Source organism: Solanum dulcamara, chromosome 9 (assembly GCF_947179165.1).
Source record: "Solanum dulcamara chromosome 9, daSolDulc1.2, whole genome shotgun sequence".
NCBI lineage: Eukaryota > Viridiplantae > Streptophyta > Magnoliopsida > Solanales > Solanaceae > Solanum > Solanum dulcamara.
The window spans coordinates 5,645,807-5,667,769 of record NC_077245.1 but is presented as its reverse complement, the minus strand read 5'-3'; the positions used below and the strand labels follow the sequence as shown (position 1 = coordinate 5,667,769).

Sequence of the window (21,963 nt, the reverse complement as noted above, 5' to 3'; positions counted from 1 at the left end):
TCTATGTATGATGTCTATCTAGGGTAATGTATGAAAAAGATGGAACTATTGATCCGTCATGTCATCTAGGTTTGAGTTGGACAATTAAATCTAATTTTTGATTCACTCAAGAGGTGAATAGGATCTCTATTAGGTGACTGATTAATGCTTGTAACTGATCTGATCATGTATATATTCTTTTACATTGAACTTAAATTAATGGAAAAAAGAGGAACAGAAAAGGCAAAACAAGGATTGGATTTGTTTAGTATATATGTGGTCCTGATAGATTTTGGTTTTTGTTCAAGCTAAGAGCAACCTAGCTAAAAGAAGCAACAAAGGAACAAAAAAAGAAAATAGAAGACTTCTGCATGGCAACTTTAATTTGGTAATGTGTCTGGTTACTGATTTGTCTAAGCAATAAATTAACATATAAGTCCTTCAAATAGGTTAATTTTTAATTTTTGTTCTTTAAATGAATTGATTTTTTTATTTTTTACCGTTTAACATTCAAACTTATGTCTTATGTCTTATGTCTTATGCCTAGAGAAACAAAAGTTCTTTAGAAACTGAAATCATGCTAAGATATATTTATGACATATTACAATATGAACATATAAATTTATGTATTGTAAAAAAAATATTTTATTACGAAGGACATCATTAAGTACCAGCACAATATGACAAAAGTGCAATGACCCATGGGCCGTTTGATTTGAGTTGTGGAAAGAATATTTCCCACATAAATTTCTGCATTATTATTTTATAATTATAGTTGTTTAATGATTTTTAAACAACAATCAAACATCCAATAATAAATAATCCCTATTACCCTATATTTACTAATTTGTATATAACTTTCTTATAAACCAAAAGGAAAAATAAATATTTGCACTATAGAATATATTGACCACACAATTTGGGGAAGATTTCATATATATATATATATATATATATATATATATATATATATATATATATATATATATATATATATATCGAATGCTCACCAGTCATCACCATAGTGAAAGTTAGTGAAAGTTTAGATAGTCAAACAACTTAACTCCTAAAGATTCTGGGAAAGATTTCATTCATAAGTCATAATCAACAAATTAAAAATTGGGCATGGAGTTTGAACAAGTAGCTAGGGGGAGATAATTTGTCTCTCCTATCCTATATGCATGTGCATCATCCTCAAACTTCTTTTTCATGTCCCCTTATCTTTTCCCCCTAGTTACTTCTTTAATTAATTTTGACAACAAATTTGGTGGGAAAGTATATATATGATCTTATTCTATTATATTTTTCTTGGAAAGCCACATGGTAACATATAACACTCAAACCTACTTCGTTTCACCATTTTAAATAATTCATTTCAATTGTGAAAAGTTGTAATGGGAAATTCTTGATAAGTTTGTGATGTAAATTAATAACCATTCAATACATGACTAACCAAGTTGCATCACTTTTGTGCAATGTCCAGTACAACAACGAAATTCCATTAAAAGTGAAGCCGGAAAAAATAGAGTGTATGCAGATCTTACTAGTTACCACTATCTTGTGGAGATAAAAAAACTGTTTCCAAAAAACCCTCGGCTACATCAAATTCAAATAATAAAAAAAAGAAAATAATGAAAAAAGTATCACAGTTAATCCGATACATCTATCTTGTCACGATATGATATTAATTTTTTGTCCATAAAAATTAAGTGCCGTAAAAGACCCTTTTAAAGTATCTTTTCATATCCACACGTCTGTTAAAAAATTGGCATTCAAAAATAGTTGTTGGAGTATATAAATTGAAACATTTCGTTTATTCCTTTATTGTTTGTGTAATGTATTAAAGACATGAAATCAGTAGTGAAGATTAATATGTCAAGAATTATATGGTTTTACGTGTGGAAAAAGAAATGAAAGAATAAATTCGATGTATAAACATTGTGTATCAGCTACCATTTGATTATATTGTACCAACAAACATTAATTGTATAGTATGATTTTTGGAGCATATTTCCTCAATAATTGTTGAGACAAAGCGCTGTTTGTTTTCATTATTAATAAATTACATTTCTTTTCGAGTCCCAATACGAGGAATTCTGTCAAAATCTTCCATTTTTGTCTCATGTATGTATTATACTCCCTCTCCATTCTATATTAAGTGAATTTTTGAGGAATTTTTCATTGTTCAAAATAATTAAATTGTTCAAAGTTCAAGATAGATATTTAAAACTTCTTTCATATTTACCCTTTCATTTATTGAAGTTTTCATATTTTCTAGGAGATAAATCACATTACTTGCAAAGTTATATTTATGATTTTACAAAGGGCAATAGTGAAAAGTATGATTCAAATTATGTCCTTGAATATTTTTTATAATATGTGTGCATTGTCTCACAAATTCACTTATAAAATGGAGGGAGTATTAATTAAATCACCAAACACATCTCTTTTACCGAAAAAATTAAATATCGACAAGTGTAATTGATTAATTCGAATTTGTGTTGGAAAGTTTAACTTGATAATAAAACACTCGCTACCAAAGGCTAATTCGTACCCAGAGTTTGATTCTGAGATCTCTGACAATTTTTAATACTAATTTTTGAGGCTCGATTAACCCAAATTCTCTTCGTAAAATCTAACTTTAACATCTCTAATAAAAAATAACGGAATACGCACTTGCTACCATACCGCAATCGTACCGGGTGATTGCTCGTTTCTATTAATCTTCCTGAAAGCTCAACTCTTTAAACTAAAGTATTTTTCAACAAGGACAGTCTTTTATTAGGGCGTTTAATAGAGTGACACTGGCAAATAATGACCAGTGTAAAATATCTAATTTATGTGCCTTTTTCTTTTCATTTCATCAATATCTGACGAGGACACCTATGCTAATCTCTACTTTCTGGTGAAATTGGGGGGGAAAAAAATCATGAAATAAAGAAAATGATATAATTGAGCTTCAATGTTGAACGAGAGGATATAGAGAAGACACGTATTACATCAATCTTCATTTGCTTTCAAGAACAAGATGTCTACCTGCTAGGGAGGAACCAAAATTTAAAGTTTATGGGTTATGAACTTATCAAAAGCTCATAACTCTTGTCTTAGTTATTGGTTTTATAATTATATATAAGGAAAACAACACTTATACCCAAAAAGGAAAAGTATTTATCGTTAAATGTCACGTTACTTTCATACCCTTTTTTTAATTTTAAAATAATATAAATTTATTTCAAAATTCAAGCGCTGACGTCAACGTTCATACCGACAGAGTATCACGGAAGATTAAACTCAGTTTTATATGATATTGATATAATATCAATATAACAACGAAGTGTCACAAAAAATATATTTCTACTAATTTAGAGTTTAATAAATAATATTGTGACTTTAATAATTTTTTCTTAATTGTTTCATTTTTATTTCTTAAAAAAAGAGCTCAATCTTATATGATACCGATAGAGTAACAATATACCAATAGAGTATCACAAAGAATTAAGCTCAGTCCACTTTGATACCGATAGAATATCACATAATACGCAAAATAAGAAAGGAGAAAGTGGGTAAGAAGGTAAATAGTTTGAGTGATGGATCCGTAAATAATTTGGGTTGAGTCCAATTTTGATAAATAGTTTCACAATTGGGTATATTTTGTGTAATTTTCCCTTATATATTTATACATATTTAATAAATTTTTATTCCCGTGCCCACATGAAAAGAAAAAAAAAAGGAAATGCAAAACATAAAGGTACAAATATACTGGAGTCTTCAATGATTTACTCATAGTAAACCCGTGACTTTGCGGGAACATAAAAATTCAAAAATTTAAATTAATAGATGCAGAATAGCAATTTTCACTATTATTCTTTTGTGATAAAGTATTTGCAAACTTAACATAAATGTATATTTTTTAAAAGAAAAATTCAAATATACACCCTGCCCTAGGAATGGGGAGTCATGGGGTCCCAAACACAAATACAATTGTACTTGTTACTGTTAGTATCATAGTATGTATGGTACATAGGCAAATGTAACTTTCTGGTTTAGAGTTCACCTGAACTCATAGTATTTGACACGGAGTATAAATATATATAATATAAGTAAAAGTTTTACGTGTTAAGTTTAAATCTTGGATTCGTCTTTGCCATAGTTGCCATATCGGCAAGTAAAAAGTTACTGGCTAGAAATCAAACATTCTCTGAACAGATAGAAAGAATCCCCAGCTTATTAATTAGCCTTCAGCAGATTGTTACAGTAAAAGAACTGGCAGAGTTATGGGCATACAGTAGATGATTTTGCTAATGACTTGACAATGGAAGACCATACTCTTCATGTGCACTTATTTCAAACTTCAAACATGAAAAGTCAAACAGATACCAAATCTACAGGTACTATCTTCATTTCTTCTCAGGACAAAACTAGTACATTATCAATTGTGCACTAAAAGACATGCAGAGACTTGGGACAATGAGTTTTTTTTTTTTTAAAACCTGTTACCATTATAATCCTATTTCCCAAGTATGGCCATCTGACGAAGTGCTCTGTATATGATGCATCACAAATTTGTGTAATTTGCATTCTTTGATAGAGTGATTTTACATATAGCAATTTATTGTATGTGTTGAGTGATCGTTTGCAAGAGTGGTTTTCAAGTGAGGAGGTTCAAAAGTTAATGTAGGTACATAACGGTGTAAACTCGTATAACAACACGACTTAAAAGTTATACATATAGGTTAATCAATTTATAATGTGCTCTGGAATTAAGTTATCATTTGAATACATAACAAGAAGCAAGAATAAGACAGCACTAACAAATTGTGCACGAGTTTGGGAGAATTTCAACTCTCAGAATCCAGGAGATCTGGATATTGAAATTGGCTTCTGCGCCTTAAAACTGTCAATCACGGAATCGAAATCACTACAAAGGGAGACAAGGGATCTCTGTCGACATGCAAAAGCAGCACTAAACTGTTTAATCTCTTCTTCAAGGTGTTTCCTTCTCTTAACTTCGGCATTCAAATCGTCCAATACCTTTTCGATTTGGTTAGTAACCAGTTCGAGCTTCTCGCTTGAAGAGGAAACATTTTGCAACAATACATCCCTCTCTTCTTTCAAGAGATGAAACTCCCTTTCTAAGTTATTATATCTATCCCTGGAAGCGGCAAGACGCTGATTATTGAGGTCCAACTCCTTTTCCAAGTTTTGGTATTTTTCCTGGATCGTTTTGATATCTTCATCCAGTTTCTTCTTCCAACAAGCAATTTCTCCACCCAGAGTGCAGTCCTTGATCATGTTAAAAACATACACTTAAGAAAGGAGGAAAAGCGTCTATAACTATCAAGACGTTTAAGCTAAGACATGATTCCCCTTTTGGTTTAACTATTGATGATCATGGACCTCACAACTTAAATTAGCATGAGCCTTTAACTTAGCAGATAAAATCCCATTGTCAGAATCGAAAAACATGAAAGAATTAACAAGTGACACCTTGAGAACTGTGACTGGGCAGCTACCTTATATTGGGAGCTGAGTGGAGGATTCCCTGAGATTTCATCATCTGATAGTACAAGTGATGAAATTGTTCTATTCAACTTATCATAAACCTTGATATGTTGAACTTCAATTGAAGAATTACTCCTGGTAGAGGACTTATCGCTTTCCATAGCTTCTGAGAAGTGAGATTCAAGAGTTGCAAAAAGACTAGTACCAATCTCATTTGTTGTAGAGAGCAATTTGGCAATTCCCGATTTATCCGTAACTACAAAATTCTGTTCAACGGAATAGAGAAGGCAGATATTACAAAGAGAACTTTCACCAGCCACAGTAATTAGCCAACTTACACTATAAATAGGCATTACCTGTATAACTGAAAAGACATCCTTGTATATATCTTTACAAGTTGTCACAGACTCGCACAATCTTTGAGGGATCTCACGGATCAAAAGTGCCTCTTGCTGGAGTTCAGATAGCTCACTCGTTAGCTGTTTATTTAGTGATACTTGTTCTGTATGTAGTCTCTGAAAAATATAGATTAAAGGATAAGCTGAGAATTAATGCAGCATAACAAAAGAAAAGAGTTTGTCATGTGTCTCCCCAAATGACTGGTTCTGTACTTCAATAAGTGATTATCACTCAGAATTTAGTCTCTTGAAAAGAACTTGAAGCAGGAAGCATTAATGTGTTGAACATCTCAATCAAGAAAAATGTCTTAAACAGTTGAATGCTAAACAGGTGGCCAGTAACAAGTCAACTAAACAAGCTTTAAGTAACAAGAAAACAATCTCAACAGATACTTACCCTAAGTTCATCTCTTTCCTCTGAAACAAGTTCCAACTGCCTTCTGAGATTCTGTACCTCTTGCTTGTAATTCTCTGTTGACAAATCCTGGTAGAAGTTCTGACAAGTCTTACAAATATGCATGTACAAACTTTGTTTATCAAAAAGGTTTGTTAAATAATTGGAGGACAATTGAAACTGCACATTACAATATCCAATACACTTAATCCATGTTAACAATTATTTGATGAAAAAAATGATTGCCCCATTCTCTACCCCATTCCCCTCGGAGTGCTAAGAAAGCAGTTATAGATAAAGAGTGAGAACCCTCATAAACTCGTGGTAATAACTATTTGCCCATCAAATTGTGCATATAATTTTTCCCATGTAATTGAAATTAATATAAAGCAAGTTGTCCTGCAGCCTGTTGGGGAAGAGAGAGCAAACTTTAATGGATCACAATGGCAGAACTACTAGAAGCTGCTGTAGACACAGTTTTGGTAAGATGTAAGATTGCAGCATACGTATGCGAAAGTTGACTCACATCATTTTCATCATCGGGTAAAGATGATTTAACTTTCACTGCAGGAGTCATGTGAAGTGAATCAAGATCAGCAACAAAGCCTTTATTCATTTTCATCCATGTATCTTCATCTGCAAAATTGCTTAAGGCATCTGGCATAGGGCTGTATTCTGCCTGTTGAGACCGTTGTGATCTCTTAGCAACAAAGGCATTGGGAACCGTCTTCAAACAAGGGGTACTAAAAGCATCTTCCTGGAAACTGTTACTGTTACCGCTTTCCTCCTGGTTTAGGAATAGAAGAGCTCTACAAGTTTATCATCATGATAGTACGAATTGCAAGAATATGAGAAAATTTTAAGGTTTACCTTCTCACATAAAAACTAAGTAGACATTACGCACAAAAGCTAGCTAAAATCCTACATGGAAATCAAGATGGAACAAAAAATGCTAAATTTATCCAAATGTGTGGCTCTTAGTTGCTTCCTTTGTACAGATTATGGCTTACATATCTCTCTTCTTTACAAACCATTTTTTTGATCATCAAAGTTCATAACATAAAAAGGTTTCTAATGAAATGAGGAATGGAGATAAAAAATGCTAAAACCCCAGAAATTTCAATGTGAAAGATCTGGCACTGGTAAAAAACCCGTACAATATCACCCTCATGCATGGGATGCTTAACCACATAGAACAAACCGGAAAACACTTGTATTTAAGAGATGAAAAAGAAACGGGAATCAGGACATGAAAGCCAAGCATCTCATTGTGTCCTAAGTGGATTGTTATTTGAAATTCTAAAAAAGAGCTGAGCTCGGGACAATTCAAAGAGTCAAGATAGTAAACACTTGTATTCTAGAGATGAAAAAGAAATAGGAATCAGGACATGAAATCCAAGCATCTCATTGTGTCCTAAGTGGAGTGTCACTTGAAATTCTAAAAAAAAAAAAGAGCTGAGCTCAGGACAATTCAAAGAAACAAGATAGTCTAAGAAAGTCCACAACTGCTAAAACCCCATTAATGGAGGTTCTCAGTGCTCCATTAATGGAGGAAAATAGAAGAGAAGAGACGAGGCTAGAGAGAGAGAGTGAGGGAGAGCTTCTTAGTTTAGAGAGAAAAGAGAGAGAAAGAAATATCTCCCAAGTTGTGTATTCCACTCACTGATACATGTACATATATATGTATTTGTACTAATTTTTGTATTGTGTACACATACACTCTAACAGAATTTTATAACTAACTAACAACCTATTAGTTAGTATCTAACCACCAAATAACCACTCTTGTTAGCTTAACTACCATTAATTAGCCATGGTAGCTTGACTAACTATACCTTTAGTCAACACTCCCCCTCAAGCTCATGGCTTAAACAAGTCCATTACTCCTAAGCCATTTAGAAGTAGTTGATGTTGGGCTTTGCCAAGGCTCTTTGTGAGTAGATCAGCCAGTTGATTTCCAGTAGGTGTGAATTCAGTTTTCAGGACCCCTTGACATATTTTTTCCCTTACAAAAATGACAGTCTATGTCTATGTGTTTGGTTCTTTCATGAAATATTGGATTTGCAGCAATTTGTATGGCAGACTTGCTGTCACACACCATTCTGACTGGGAGTTCAATTTGAATGCCAAGTTCTTTGAATAAACCAATTAACCAAGTTACCTTAGCTGCACAGTTTGCCATGCTTCTGAATTCTACTTCTGCTGAACTTCTGGAGACTGTCTCTTGTTTCTTAGACTTCCAGGATATGAGGCTTTCACCAAACTTAACCACATAACCAGTGACAGACCTCCTGGTCTCCAGGCATGCACCCCAGTCTGAGTCACAATAGGCAATGAGCTGTTCTGATGTTTCTGATGGCATGAATAGCCCAAGCCCTGGAGCTTCTTTAATGTATCTAACTACTCTGAGTGTTGCATCCATATGTGATTCCTTGGGGCAATGCATATATTGGCTCAGCTTCTGAACTGAGAATGCAAGATCAGGCCTGGTCATGGTAAGATAGAGAAGTCTTCCTACTAGCCTTTGATACCTGTCAGGGTCCCTCAGTGCAGGGTCTTCATGTTCTCCTTTTGGAGCAATAGCTTCATCATACTTGGCAGAGGTTAGTTTTAAATTTTGTTCTAGTGGTGTAGCTGCAGGCTTGGCTCCCCCTAGACTAGTTTCAGCTATTAGCTCCAGTGCATATTTCCTTTGAGATAGATGTATGCCTTTGCTGGATCTGGCAACTTCAATCCCAAGGAAGAATTTAAGTTCTCCTAGGTCCTTCATCTTGAATTTCTTCTGCAGGTCACTCCTTGTGCAGTCTATCAGATTTTGTTTGCTATCAGTGATTAAGAGATCATCTACATAGACCAGGACAATCACAATACCACCCTCAGCTTGTCTAGTAAACAGTGAGTAATCATAATGGCTCTGGATAAACCCCAATTGTACCAAGGCTTCTGTCAATTTAAGATTCCATTGTCTGGGAGCCTGCTTGAGGCCGTAGAGTGACTTGTGGAGTTTGCAGACCTTGCCTTGCTCCCCCTGTCTTGCAAAGCCAGCAGGAACAGTCATGAATACCTCCTCCAAAAGATCACCATTGAGAAAAGCATTGTGAACATCCATCTGATGAATGCACCAGCCTTTGGAAGCAGCAAGAGCAATAATGGATCTAACAGCGACCATTTTAGCAACTGGGCTGAAGGTCTCACTGTAATCAAGTCCCTCTTGTTGGCTGTACCCTTTGGCCACCAGCCTGGCCTTATACCTTTCAACATCACCAGAAGCCTTGTATTTCACTTTGTATACCCACTTGCAGCCAATGGGTTTCTTGCCAGGGGCAAGTCCACCACACTCCAAGTGTGATTCTCCTGCAGTGCAGCTATCTCCAGTTCCATAGCCTGGATCCATTTAGGATCAAGGGAAGCTTCAGAGTAGGAGGTAGGCTCAGTTACAGCTGAGTAGGCAGCCAGGGCATGAGCATAATGGGGAGACAGATGGGCATAAGAAAGATGATCAGATATGGGAAAAGGAGAGGAGGAACCATGATATGCAGTGACAAAGTCCTGAAGCCACAAGGGAGGGTTGGGTTGTCTGGATGACCTCCTAGGAGGAGGAACATTAGGAGGTGAGTCAGGGTCAGGACATGAGTGAGAAGGAGGAGGAGGAGAAGGAGGTACTAAGGAAGGCAGTGGCATAGATGGGGAATCAACAGTATGTGGAGGTAGAGTGAGAACTGTAAATAAGGGATTAGAGGAGGCTTGCAAGTCTTTGAAGGGAAAGATATCCTCCTTGAACACTACATTTCTATTAACAAACATAGATTTGGAGTGCAGATCATAGAGGAGATAGCCCTTTTTGTGACAGGGAGTATCCCATCATGACAGCAAGAATAGCTCTGGGGGCAAATTTGTCTGAGATCTTAGGACAGGCTGCATAGCTCAGGCAGCCAAATGTTCTGATATGGGAAAGGGAAGGAGGTGAAGAGTGAAGCACTTCAAAGGGGGACTTATAGTGAAGAAGTTTGGAAAGAAGTCTGTTAAGAATGTACACAGCAGTGGTGACACACTCACCCCAAAATTCCAGAGGCATGCTAGCTTGGAACCTGATTGCTCTAGCCATGTCTAGAATGGTTCTATGCTTCCTTTCAGCAACCCCATTTTGTTGAGGAGTGTAGACACATGTACTTTGATGAAGGACACCAAGACTAGAAAGTAGAGATTGAAATTCATGGCTAAAAAACTCACTCCCATTATCAGTTCTGAAGGTTTTAATAGTAGTAGAGAAAACATTATGAACTTGTGCAAAGAACTTTCTCAACACCACTATAGTATCAACTTTGGAGGACATAAGAAATAACCAAGTAAACCTAGAAAAATCATCCACTAAGGTCACAAAGTATTTCATTCCAGAATGAGTGGGAACTCTGTAAGGGCCCCAAATATTACAATGAACTAGCTCAAACATTGATGTAGAGACATAAGAGCTAGTTGGAAAAGGTAGTTTAGTTTGTTTAGCTAAGGGGCAGACAATGCAAGGTAAAAGTACAATAGTATGACTTATATCAAGACCAGAGGACTTCTTTATTATGTCTATGAGGGCATGGCCCAATCTTCTATACCACAAGGAGTCAGATTCAGCTTGACTTGTTGAAGTAGAGGCAGTATGTGTTGATCCTGCAGAAGAAAGAGAGGTTGGAGCTGAGCTGATGAGATTTTCTTTGAGGATGTAGAGGCCTTGATCTTCTCTACCAATCCCCCTGACCAGTCTATTTGAGAGGTCCTGAAAAATACAGAAATCAGGAAAGAAGGCTGCCATACAGTGAAGCTCCTTGGTAAGTTTTGACACAGACAGTAAATTACACTTGAACTCTGGAACAAACAACACATTACTAATACGTTGACTACCAAGTACTTTTGTGCTCCCAGTGTGTGAGACTGATACTACATTACCAGTAAGGAGGTGAACTTCTTTTCTCTCAGGACTAGGCACAGGGTGAACTGCATCAAGCACATCAAGACTGGCTGTCATATGATCAGTAGCTCCAGTATCTATTATCCAGTCCAAAGGCATATATTTGGATACTAAGGCAGATAAGGTACTACCTGCAGACGCTGCTTTAGATGAATGCTCCCCTGCATTCTCACTTCCTTTTGCCAGCATCTGGATGATTTGTTGATATTGATCTTGTGTGAAAAAAGTTGCAGTTGGTGGAGTTGAAGGATTTAGAGTGGGCAGGCCATTGTTAGTAGATTGAGAGACTTCAACTTGATTAGCATGAGAGCTTGTGCCTCCACCTTTCTTCTTTGATCTCCAACCCACAAGATAACCTTTAACCTTGAAGCACTGCTCCTTAGTGTGTCCCTTGTATCCACACACTTCACATATAACTTTCTGAGCTTTCTGAGCCTGTGGCTTGTATTAAGAGTCATAGTGTCCTCTGTTTGGATGACCATCACCACTTCCAAAGTTTCCATTACTATGAGAATATGCTTTCTGACTGAACAGGGTTGCACTTTCAATAGTTCTGTGAAACGAGACATCCGAATTGGTATGGACTAGATTTCTCTGACTTTCATGATCTAAGATGAGTGAAAAAGCTTTGTTTAGGTTTGGGGTAGGAGTTTGAAGTAGAATTTATCCTCGAGCAGCTGAATAGGATTCATTCAATCCCATTAGGAACTGGAGTAACCTTTGACTCAAAGTGTTCCTTGAATTTTCTGGATTCATCACAGGAACATCCTGGACATGGCATGATGGAGTCGAATTCGCTCCACAAGCTCTTAAGTGTGGTGTAATAATCAGTCACTGACATTGTTCCTTGATTTAAGCTGTGAATCTCCTTGTGAAGGTGAAATACATATACCCCATTGATCTTGTCAAACCTCTCTTTTAACTCACACCATACTTTGTGAGCATCATCACTGTATACTACACTGCTAAGTAGATCTGGTCTTACAGAGTTCATAATCCAGGACAACACTACGGCGTTGCATTTTTCCCAAATATCAAAGTATTCAGAGGGAAATTTTGACTTAGGATATCTACCATCCACAAACCCTAACTTACTCTTACCTAGCAGTCCAATACGCATGGACCTACTCCATATTGCGTAGTTTTCTGAGCCGGTGAGTTGCACGGAGATCAGTGAGCTTCCTGGAGTATCACTAGGTTGAAGATAGAGTGGATGATTGTGGTCTAACACCAGAATGTTGAATCGAGCTGCCTCAATGGTGGCATTTGTGTTTTGGTTGCCGGTTTCCGTAGATACAGCTTCAAATCCAGCTGTAATCGCCATTTCTTCAAGCTTAGATTTTTTTTCCTTTGTTTGTTGTTGTTTCCTCTTAGCAGCTGACTTGCGATTCTAGTGCTCCTTGGCTTTGAATCTCAGCAGCAGGTTGCCGCACTTAGTAGATCGTAGTGCAGGCTCTGATACCATGCTAAAACTCCATTAATGGAGGTTCTCAATGCTCCATTAATGGAGGAAAATAGAAGAGAAGAGACGAGGCTAGAGAGAGAGAGTGAGGGAGAGCTTCTGAGTTTAGAGAGAAAAGAGAGAGAAAGAAATATCTCTCAAGTTGTGTATTCCACTCACTGATACATGTACATATATATGTATTTGTACTAATTTCTGTATTGTGTACACATACACTCTAACAAAATTTTATAACTAACTAACAACCTATTAGTTAGTATCTAACCACCAAATAACCACTCTTGTTAGCTTAACTACCATTAATTAGCCATGGTAGCTTGACTAACTATACCTTTAGTCAACAACAACAGTTGAATTCACATATTTTACCTGTGTAGCATGCCCATTAGAGTCTGAGACAGATGTAGGATTACTGAGATTATGGATTTTCTTCTGTTGCTCAATGAGGCTTTGCTCTCGCTCTTTCTGTGATCTTCTCTCCTCCTCCAATTCCATGGCAAGCTTCTCTCGCTCTAATTCGTACTGATGAATGAAGAATAAGCAGTCATGAGCTATATCAATGCAAGATAAGGTCAATCTTTTACTCTTAACAAAAACAAAGAAGTAGTAATAATAATTACCGTCAGTAGGTCATTTCTGAGTTTCAGTATCTCTTGCTCAAGCACCTCAGAATGTGATCCCTATGTAAGAGGTTTTATCCCATATAAGAAGTTTTTAAGCAACTTATGAATATGAATCCTGAGAGACAAGACAATTACCTGAAGTTTCATGCGTAGTTCCTCTATTTCCCTTTTTTGCCGCTTTAATAAGGCTGCATCATTTAGTATCTACAAAGAAGTTGAACTATAATAAGCTCGGCCTTAAACGTCAAAGAAAAGAAGCTAGTAATTAAAAAGAAGTTCCATTATTTGGTTCCACTGGGAAGAAAACCTGCAACAAAGGATTCTACAAGGATGAAACTTGAGATCTGTAAGATAATGAAAATTAAGACCAGTTTAAGACTGCTCTGTACTGCTTGTAGGCAAAACTCGCCTCCCTTTTGCTTTAAAAATTGGTGCTTGAATAGATGTTCTATACCACACTCTATATTATTAATATACTGGAACAAAAATTAATTGTTGCATCATTTATGAACTTTCAGAAAAAGGAATCCTTTTGGCAGAGATTTGTTAAGCTTGGTTCTGACAGAAAAATAATGTTGTGCCTAAGTGCAGAAATTGCATTGGAGCGTGATTTGAAATCTTTGAATGCAAGTTCTAGTGTCTTAGCAAATAATACTAAACTAACCTTATTATAGTAGCAGGAACACTTCTATTCACAGGAACATACGTGACCATTTAATCTCATTAAGCGTTCTCTAGAGTGGATCATGAACTAGTAATTAAATAAAAAGAATAGTAAATGGAGGCAGACCTCATTCACTTGAACACAGTTGGTGATCCGTTTAGCTCTGCTAGCAAATTGGAGTGTTCCCTTTGATTCCTCAATGTGAACCTAGACATATGTTTTGAACTCTTTAAACAGATGTCCAATTGATTTTTTCTACTGTCACAACATGGGTAATAATAACTAGGTTACCTCTTCTGGTGCTACTGTGCAAATTATTGAAGTTTTAGCATTGCCACCCAGAGCAGGTTGAAGAATGCGAGTTAGTTTACTGTCGCGGTAAGGAATGTGTGCCCTGCTCAAGTACATAATCAGTGATACATTTGTTCTGTGCATGAACATACATTCAACAGAGTCCTCAAAAACAACTACCTTTGCTTTCCACCTTCACTTAGCTTATTGATGACATTACCAAGGATCATTAGACTCTTGTTAATGTGCTTTCCTTCCTTCAAACGAACTCCCCCAGCTCCAGTTTTGGCAATACGTTCAGACCCAGCTAAATCTACTAAATTCTAGTTTCAGAGAAGAAAATGTTCACAAATTAGACAATAAAATAAACACTATAAATGAGGGTAAAAGGCTAGAAACATGAAGGACCAGAAAGCTGAAAAGGACAATAATGTTTGGATTTGGGATTCATGCTCTCCAACCCAATGGGCTTCTTAATCAACTACAACAAATCAAAACCAAATGATATGCATTTACTTGTTGCACCTAATAAGAACATAAATCAGATGATTAGAAAGAACTAACATTCAAAATGACCTAGAAAAGATACTTCCAACAATAAATACAAACTTTAAGAATTTTCGAGATTCTTTGAGAGATACATTATGAGCTTAGCGTCTTTCGGAAACAGTCTCTCTACCTCCACGAGATAGGGGTAAGGTCTGTATATATTCCACCCTCCCCAGACCCCACTTGTGGGATTTCACTGAGTATGTTGTTGTTGTTTGAGAGATCCGTTACTCCTCAAAGATTTCATTTTTTAAAGATTTCTTGTAATCAATTCTATGAATTTATAATAAAACCCTACTAGAAATTAATATGAAATAATAAATTGTTTCCAGAGAACTTGAAGAAATGAATACCAACCAAAACAGAGACACGGACAGCTTCATCAGGATTATGCTTTCCTTTGCTTTCAATTACCTGATTTAACAGAAAAACAAAGGAAAAAGAATCACTCAATATTCTCATGTAATAATTGGAGTCAATATACATAAGAATTCAGTGGAAACATAACAAATTTAAAGTTGGCTCAAGATTATTACCATCCTGAAGATGGTGTGAGATCTACTGCTTCTAACGTTCATGTTAGTTTCACCAAAATGCCTGTTAACTGCAAAATTTTACCACATGTATTGAATTGGTAACATGGATAAAAAAGTAACTACATTAACTATAATAATCAATAATAAGTAAACTAGTTCTGCAGAGAAGAGTGTCATGAATTATTGTTCATGATGTCAAACCTTCTCCACACTGAATGAGCTCAAGTACTTGCTCAGCGTCATTTACGATTTCCTCCCTCAGTCCTGCAACAAAAACTCCACGCTGGAAGATAATATACATTAAGCTTTCTTTGACATCAAAATAGAATTGTCAAAGGATATGATGTACTGCACATAACTTACATCCAAACTTTCATGAATCTGCAGTTTCTGGTTCTCTACAGCAAAAAGATCATTAATGTCTTCATTGTAGATTTCCATATAAGAGACTCGAATTAGAAACTCCCTATTAGTCGTCTGAAAAAACAAGAAGTGAAGTAACGAAAAGGAAGCTTTATTTGCAAATACCAGTAAGCACATACAAGAACAAAAGCTGGAGAAAAAGAATGTATTTATTCATCTGATAACATAATTTATTGTAACAAATTAAAAAGTAAACAAATACCATCTCAATTTTCTGAAATATTTCATTGACTGCTCGCTGGATGATTCCTGGGTCATTCTGAGTACCGTTCATAGTAAAAGTTTTTCCACTACTGGTCTGTCCATATGCAAAAGCAGTTCCTGAACAGAATTTCAACTATAACATAAGGACCTTTCGAGTTGAGTGACTGTAGTTCAAGAAATTTTTCACATGGGAGTAATAACAAACACCTTCTCTTTTCTAAACCAGAAAAGTTATTTCCCAAAACTAGGATTCAAATGACTACATAACAGATTAACTTGTTATTAAAATTCTTAACATAAAGCTCAAAGCAGCAAAACCAATTCCAATGAATATGTGAATTCTGCAAACGCTGATCAGCAGATGACACATTGATCAAGTTCTTCTGTATCTTCCTACTGAAATGGACAAACTTAGCTACGTGGATTCCTCAGTCTTTCCAAAATAAATAAATTTGGCACACTATTCCTTATAACCTCTGAAAATGTTATAAAATCACTTGTTATCATAATCCTTAACATAAAGCTCAAAGCAGCAAAACCGGTTCCAATGAATTTGTGGATTAGGCAAATGTTGAGCAACAGAAAACACACTGATTAAGTTCTTCTGTATCTTCCTACTGAAATGAACAAATTTATTTACGTAGAGTTAGCTGTCAGTCCTCACTCAGTCCTCAGAAAATGTTACCTTTAAACAAAACAATCAAGTTAACTAAATCAAATTGTACTAAAATAGACGCAGCTACAAATACAATTGTCTCCAAAGCAAAAGCTGAAAGGAGCTCAGACACTAAACGAAACAACACAATGAGCATACCATTGAAACCTTCAAGAGCAGCATGAATAACATCCTTAGTAAGAAGATCATAAACCCTAGCATTCGAACAATCCTGATCGAAGACATGATCTGTCAAATATCAAACAAAACGGATTAAATCAACACTCCAATTTCACATACATATGTAAGCTAATCGAAGAGAGACGAGGAAATATGGAATACCGAAAGTGTATGAGACGCCGGAAATTGGAGTTCCGAGAGACTTGTGAAGAGAAATCCGATTGTCTTCAACCTTCCAGAAAGTTCCATCGAAGTTCTCTTCGTTACTTCTCGCAGGTCTCACTCTCACTGCTACGCTGACCTTCTCCATTTCTCTCCCTCACTCACTCCCTCACTCACTAACACACACAAAAGCTGGATCTGAATTGGGGATTACAAAATTTGATAACGGCTATGGCCTTTACAAGCGGGGTTTCATTTGAATCATTTCTAACCAGTTGTGTTTTGAACTTAGTTTTTTCCTTTTACGAAAGTGCCCTTGATCCTGTCTAGTATTTACAAGTTAAGTTTGATGGGCTGATGAAAAATATTCTTAAAAATTTTAGGAATCACGTACTGTATAAGCATAATTTCATTTTATCCTAATCCTTTTTAATTTTACAAAAATCTCTTCTAATTCGAACACGAATTGATATCAATCTCTTTCAATTCGCATCAGTTTCAAATCATTCAGAATTCAAATTTCCTTCAATCTCCAACACAACCCAATACGTAACTGAGATTGTTTCTTCGAAAAACAGATGTTGATACATGATGAACTTAACTATTTTGTTGAGGCATTCTGTAATTTGGGAGAGTGATGTGAGTTATGCCTGATACAAGAGCGAAGGAATAGTTGTTAGTCAAACAATTTCGTTCGTGAATCTCAAATCTACAATTGCAGCGGAATTAGATATCGATGAGACGAGGAAAAACATAGAAATCCGATACATAATTGAAGAAAATTCATCTCCAATGATAATTAAAAATGATATGAGAGTAAGATTGTATTTGGAGGTGAAAAAAAATGAGCCTAGAATTGGAATGTATTCATTATGCATTGATACAAATGAAAAAAATGGTGAAGAGATACATTGCTTTGATCCTTCGTCAGGTGAAATTTTATGTGTCGAAGGTTTAGGAAGAGATACACAAACGCTTGCTTTGGTTGAATAAAAAATTAACGATTCATGTTACATTCCTGAATTAGAAATTACGAATTACATAAGTGATTCGAATAGTACAGATGTGAATGAGAAGCAACTATATAAGAATAAATCAACACTGATCTCTATTATGGCAAAATACAAAATAAAGCACAACTTCCATTTCAAGGTAAAGAGATTTGATGTGAAAAGGTACGTAAGTCGCTAAGTGTTCTATGTATCTGATACAAAGCTATTTTTATTGTTTATAGATTATTATGATACACTTCTTTTTGTTTACTGTTAATGATACATTGTTGTTCAAAAAATACTCATGAAATTGTAGATATGTACCTTTTATTGTGATATTAATAGGTGTTAGATACATGAGAATATGTATGTATCTGATACGTATTAAAATGTCAAAGTTTAATTTGAATTGTAAGTGAATGTATATCAAAAGTAATGATTTAATTAAATGTATCAGATACATCAAATAATAATACATTGGGTATTGATACATAGTCTTTCAACTGAGATTTAAGCTTGACACCTTGAATATTGATATATGACCTTTTGCTGATACATTTATGTGATACATCTGAATGATTTGTCTGCTATAAGACATGATACGTAAGGCCAAAATTCTGTTTTGGATATGATAAAGTTCATGAGAATTATTGTATATGTGATTGGGTATTTTTTTGTGAAATGTTATAGTTATTGACTAATACATGATACATTTTTTGAATTGACATAAATCTGATACATGCAGTTATGTTTTAGTGTGTTATTCTGTTGATTGTGGTTGGAATTTGAAGGCATCGTGTCGGAAAAAGTCAAAGATATTCAAAATCAAATACTTCAATAGTGAACATACCTGTCCATTAAGAGATAGTATGTTAACAAAGGTTCAAGCAACAGTGGAGGTTTTAAGTGGTGTAACTACTCCTAAGTTGTTCAATCATAAAAGAATACATACTCTAAATGATGAAATTGAAGATATTAGAGCAATTTATGGGATTGGGATTTCTTACTAACAAGCCTGGCGAGCTAAGGAATGTGCATTAGAGATAATAAGGGGTAAACCTGCAGATGGTTATAAAAAGATATACATATACATACATATGCTCATTAATATATACCCAAATTCGTATATAAGGATGCACAAGTAAGAAAAAAATCAATTTATATATTTGTTCATATCATTAAGGCCCTTTATGAGGGGGTTTGATTTCTGTAGACCTATAGTTGTGGTTGATGGTGCACATATTAGTGCAGCTTACAAAGGAATCTTTGTATCAGCAAGCACACTTGATGGTGCAAATAATTTATTTGTTATTCATATTTTGTTGTATTTATTTTGATACACCTTCCAACTATTAACGGAAAAAAAATTAAAATTTGGCTGGACTTTTTTTATTGGGTTATATATTTTCATTAGATTATAGAGTTGACGACATCGAAAATAATTTTTCATTGACCTGGTTCTTTCAACAATTCAAAAATGCATTTGGGGAGAGAGAAAAAATATGTGTTGTATCAGATAGAAATGAAAGTATAATGAAGTTTTTAAACATTATTTTTTCAAATGTTCCTCATTATGCATGCATATGACATCTTTGGTAGAATGTGTGTACAAACTTCAAGATGAGCAAAAACACGCTGAGTGATCTATTCTACTCAATGGCCAAATTATATAGAAAAGAAGATTTTAAAAAATTGATGGCTAAGGTGGAAGAAATTGATTACCGAATTAAGGAGTACCTAGAGAATGCTAGGTAGAAAAAATGGTCAAAAGTTCATGCAAAAATAAATAGAGGAAGAATGTTGACTTCTAATATCGCTGAATGTATCAATGGATTCCTTGTTAAGGCACGATAGCTACTTATATTAGAATTCTTGGAAGAGGCTAGAATTCTATTTGGTTCTTGGCACTACAAAAACAGAGAGATTTTCTCGTATACAAAGAAAACATTAAAGAGAAGACTTGAAGAGATTTTGATTCTAAACGCGTCTAAAAGTTCAAGAATGAAGGTGTGTATCTTGGCCTCAAAAGGTTGTGTATCACCAGTGAGGTAATGTATCAATGTCTTTTTCAGATTTTTCGATTTAGATCATGTAATGTGTCTCAAAGTTTCTTAATCTTTGGAGGTTGTTCCATCATTTGAGTTTATGTTTTCAGTTTATGAATCTGGGAAAAGATACATTGTATGCCTTGAACGAAAAATATGTAATTGTGGAGATTTCAACTAGATGAGATACCTTGTGCACATGCAATTGCTGTTTTAAAAAGCAAAAATATTACAGATATGCATTCATACTGCTCTGATTACTACAAACCAGAAGCATTTGCCAAAACTTATGAGGTTTCAATAGTTTCAATGCCTGATAAAAAAGATTGATCTATTCCAGATTATGTTTCAGATGAATTAGTTTTGTCGCCTAGATTCAAAAGGATGCCTGGACAACCAAGGAGGAAAAGAAAAATAATCCAGATGAGAAGCTAACATCAAACACAAATTGTTGTGGGCGTTATGGGCAAAAAGGTCATAACCAACAAACTTGAACTTTTTTTTTATGATACATTAATACTATTGATACTTTGATCTTTCAATATAGATTTATGTTGAATTTGAATAAATGTCATTTAATCGCTTGGATTAACAATATATCTTATTTTTTGAATTATTGAGAAATTCAATATAGATTTGTCACTCAGTTGAGTAACTGGTTATTTTTTAACATATGAATATTCTATATATCAGAAAAATAATTGAAAATTAATAACTGATACATGCATGGTTGATAATTATTTTCATTGTAATTTACTTGATACTCAAGTAGTAAAAGTTATTAAATATCAAAATAAATAGATTAAGATATTTAAGCTGATATATGTCACTAATACATCATTGTTATGAATTTGATACAAGAGACAAAGTTATATAATCATTTAACAGATATATGAAAATGATAAATTCAAAAGATGTATATAATACAAAGAGAATGTGTCAGATATAAATCTGATATTGATTTATGCTTATTTGTTACAAAAAACTATACATTTTTTATTAAAATGTATCAGATACATTAAAGATTGATACATTAAAGACTGATACATTAATATACTGTTACATGACCTTTCAACTTATATTTGAGTTTGGTACATTGATTACTGATGCATGATCATTCGACTGATATGTAGGATTAATACATTGAAGACTGTTGTATAAGCTTTCAACTGTTATCTGTAAATGATCTATTAGAATAATGTATCTTCCACAAAAGATGATACATAAACATTGTTATGTATCATGAACAAAACTGATATTAATTTAGACTTATTAGATACAATGCATCACAAATTCAAAGTGTTTATGATCTAAATTTTTAGATTGATATATTGAAGACATGTACATAAAATTGATACATAAGAGAAATGTAACTGATATAAAGGCTTATGTTATGAATAACAGAAAGTTATATTTAACAACACCTGCTAAATAGTTACACAGCAAACTATTAACATACTATTTTTTCAAAAAAAATCTTACAAATAGTACATAACCAAAAAAATATTTATTGTTGGTGCCAAAACAAAAATCTACAATCTACTACTATCAATTTCAAAAAAAGTACTTGACATCCACCGGTTCTCCTTGATTGGGAGAGATGAAATCTCTCTTATTTTTTTTTGGATCATCATTTTCACTAACATAACCAACATTGGCCTTTCGACAACCATAATTTCACAATAGCGAGACATATCTTGAATGAAAGTATTTGGCATGTAGTTCAGTAGTTAAAATAGAAATTCTATCACTAAGATATTCAGCAAAAACAGTCACGAACACACCACAATCCCTGCAAATAAAGAATTAACCAACTTTAAAAAATAAATGGCATTTTAATGAATTAAATATGCATAATTGTTAATACTCACAAGCTATCGCTTCCTTGTTGCGCAATGCCTTCAACATATTCAACTTCAAAAGGGTGATGTGCTTCAAGCATGTTAC

At 34.6% G+C, this 21,963-nt stretch overlaps 1 protein-coding gene across 1 annotated transcript; it reads right to left on the bottom strand.

The window, feature by feature from the left end:
- Positions 1–4,694: 4,694 nt before the first annotated feature.
- LOC129904163 (kinesin-like protein KIN-7N) lies at positions 4,695–17,235 on the bottom strand. The gene is made up of 18 exons (XM_055979707.1): positions 16,980–17,235; positions 16,797–16,886; positions 15,981–16,099; positions 15,719–15,832; positions 15,557–15,638; positions 15,356–15,423; positions 15,177–15,233; positions 14,451–14,593; positions 14,271–14,373; positions 14,106–14,186; positions 13,451–13,519; positions 13,313–13,372; positions 13,062–13,214; positions 6,800–7,060; positions 6,277–6,363; positions 5,838–5,996; positions 5,493–5,747; positions 4,695–5,262 (listed from the first exon to the last, which is right to left on the bottom strand). Exons 1-18 carry the CDS (start codon positions 17,125–17,127, stop codon positions 4,825–4,827), a joined length of 2,487 nt encoding a protein of 828 aa, XP_055835682.1. The 5' UTR covers positions 17,128–17,235; the 3' UTR covers positions 4,695–4,824.
- Positions 17,236–21,963: the final 4,728 nt, after the last annotated feature.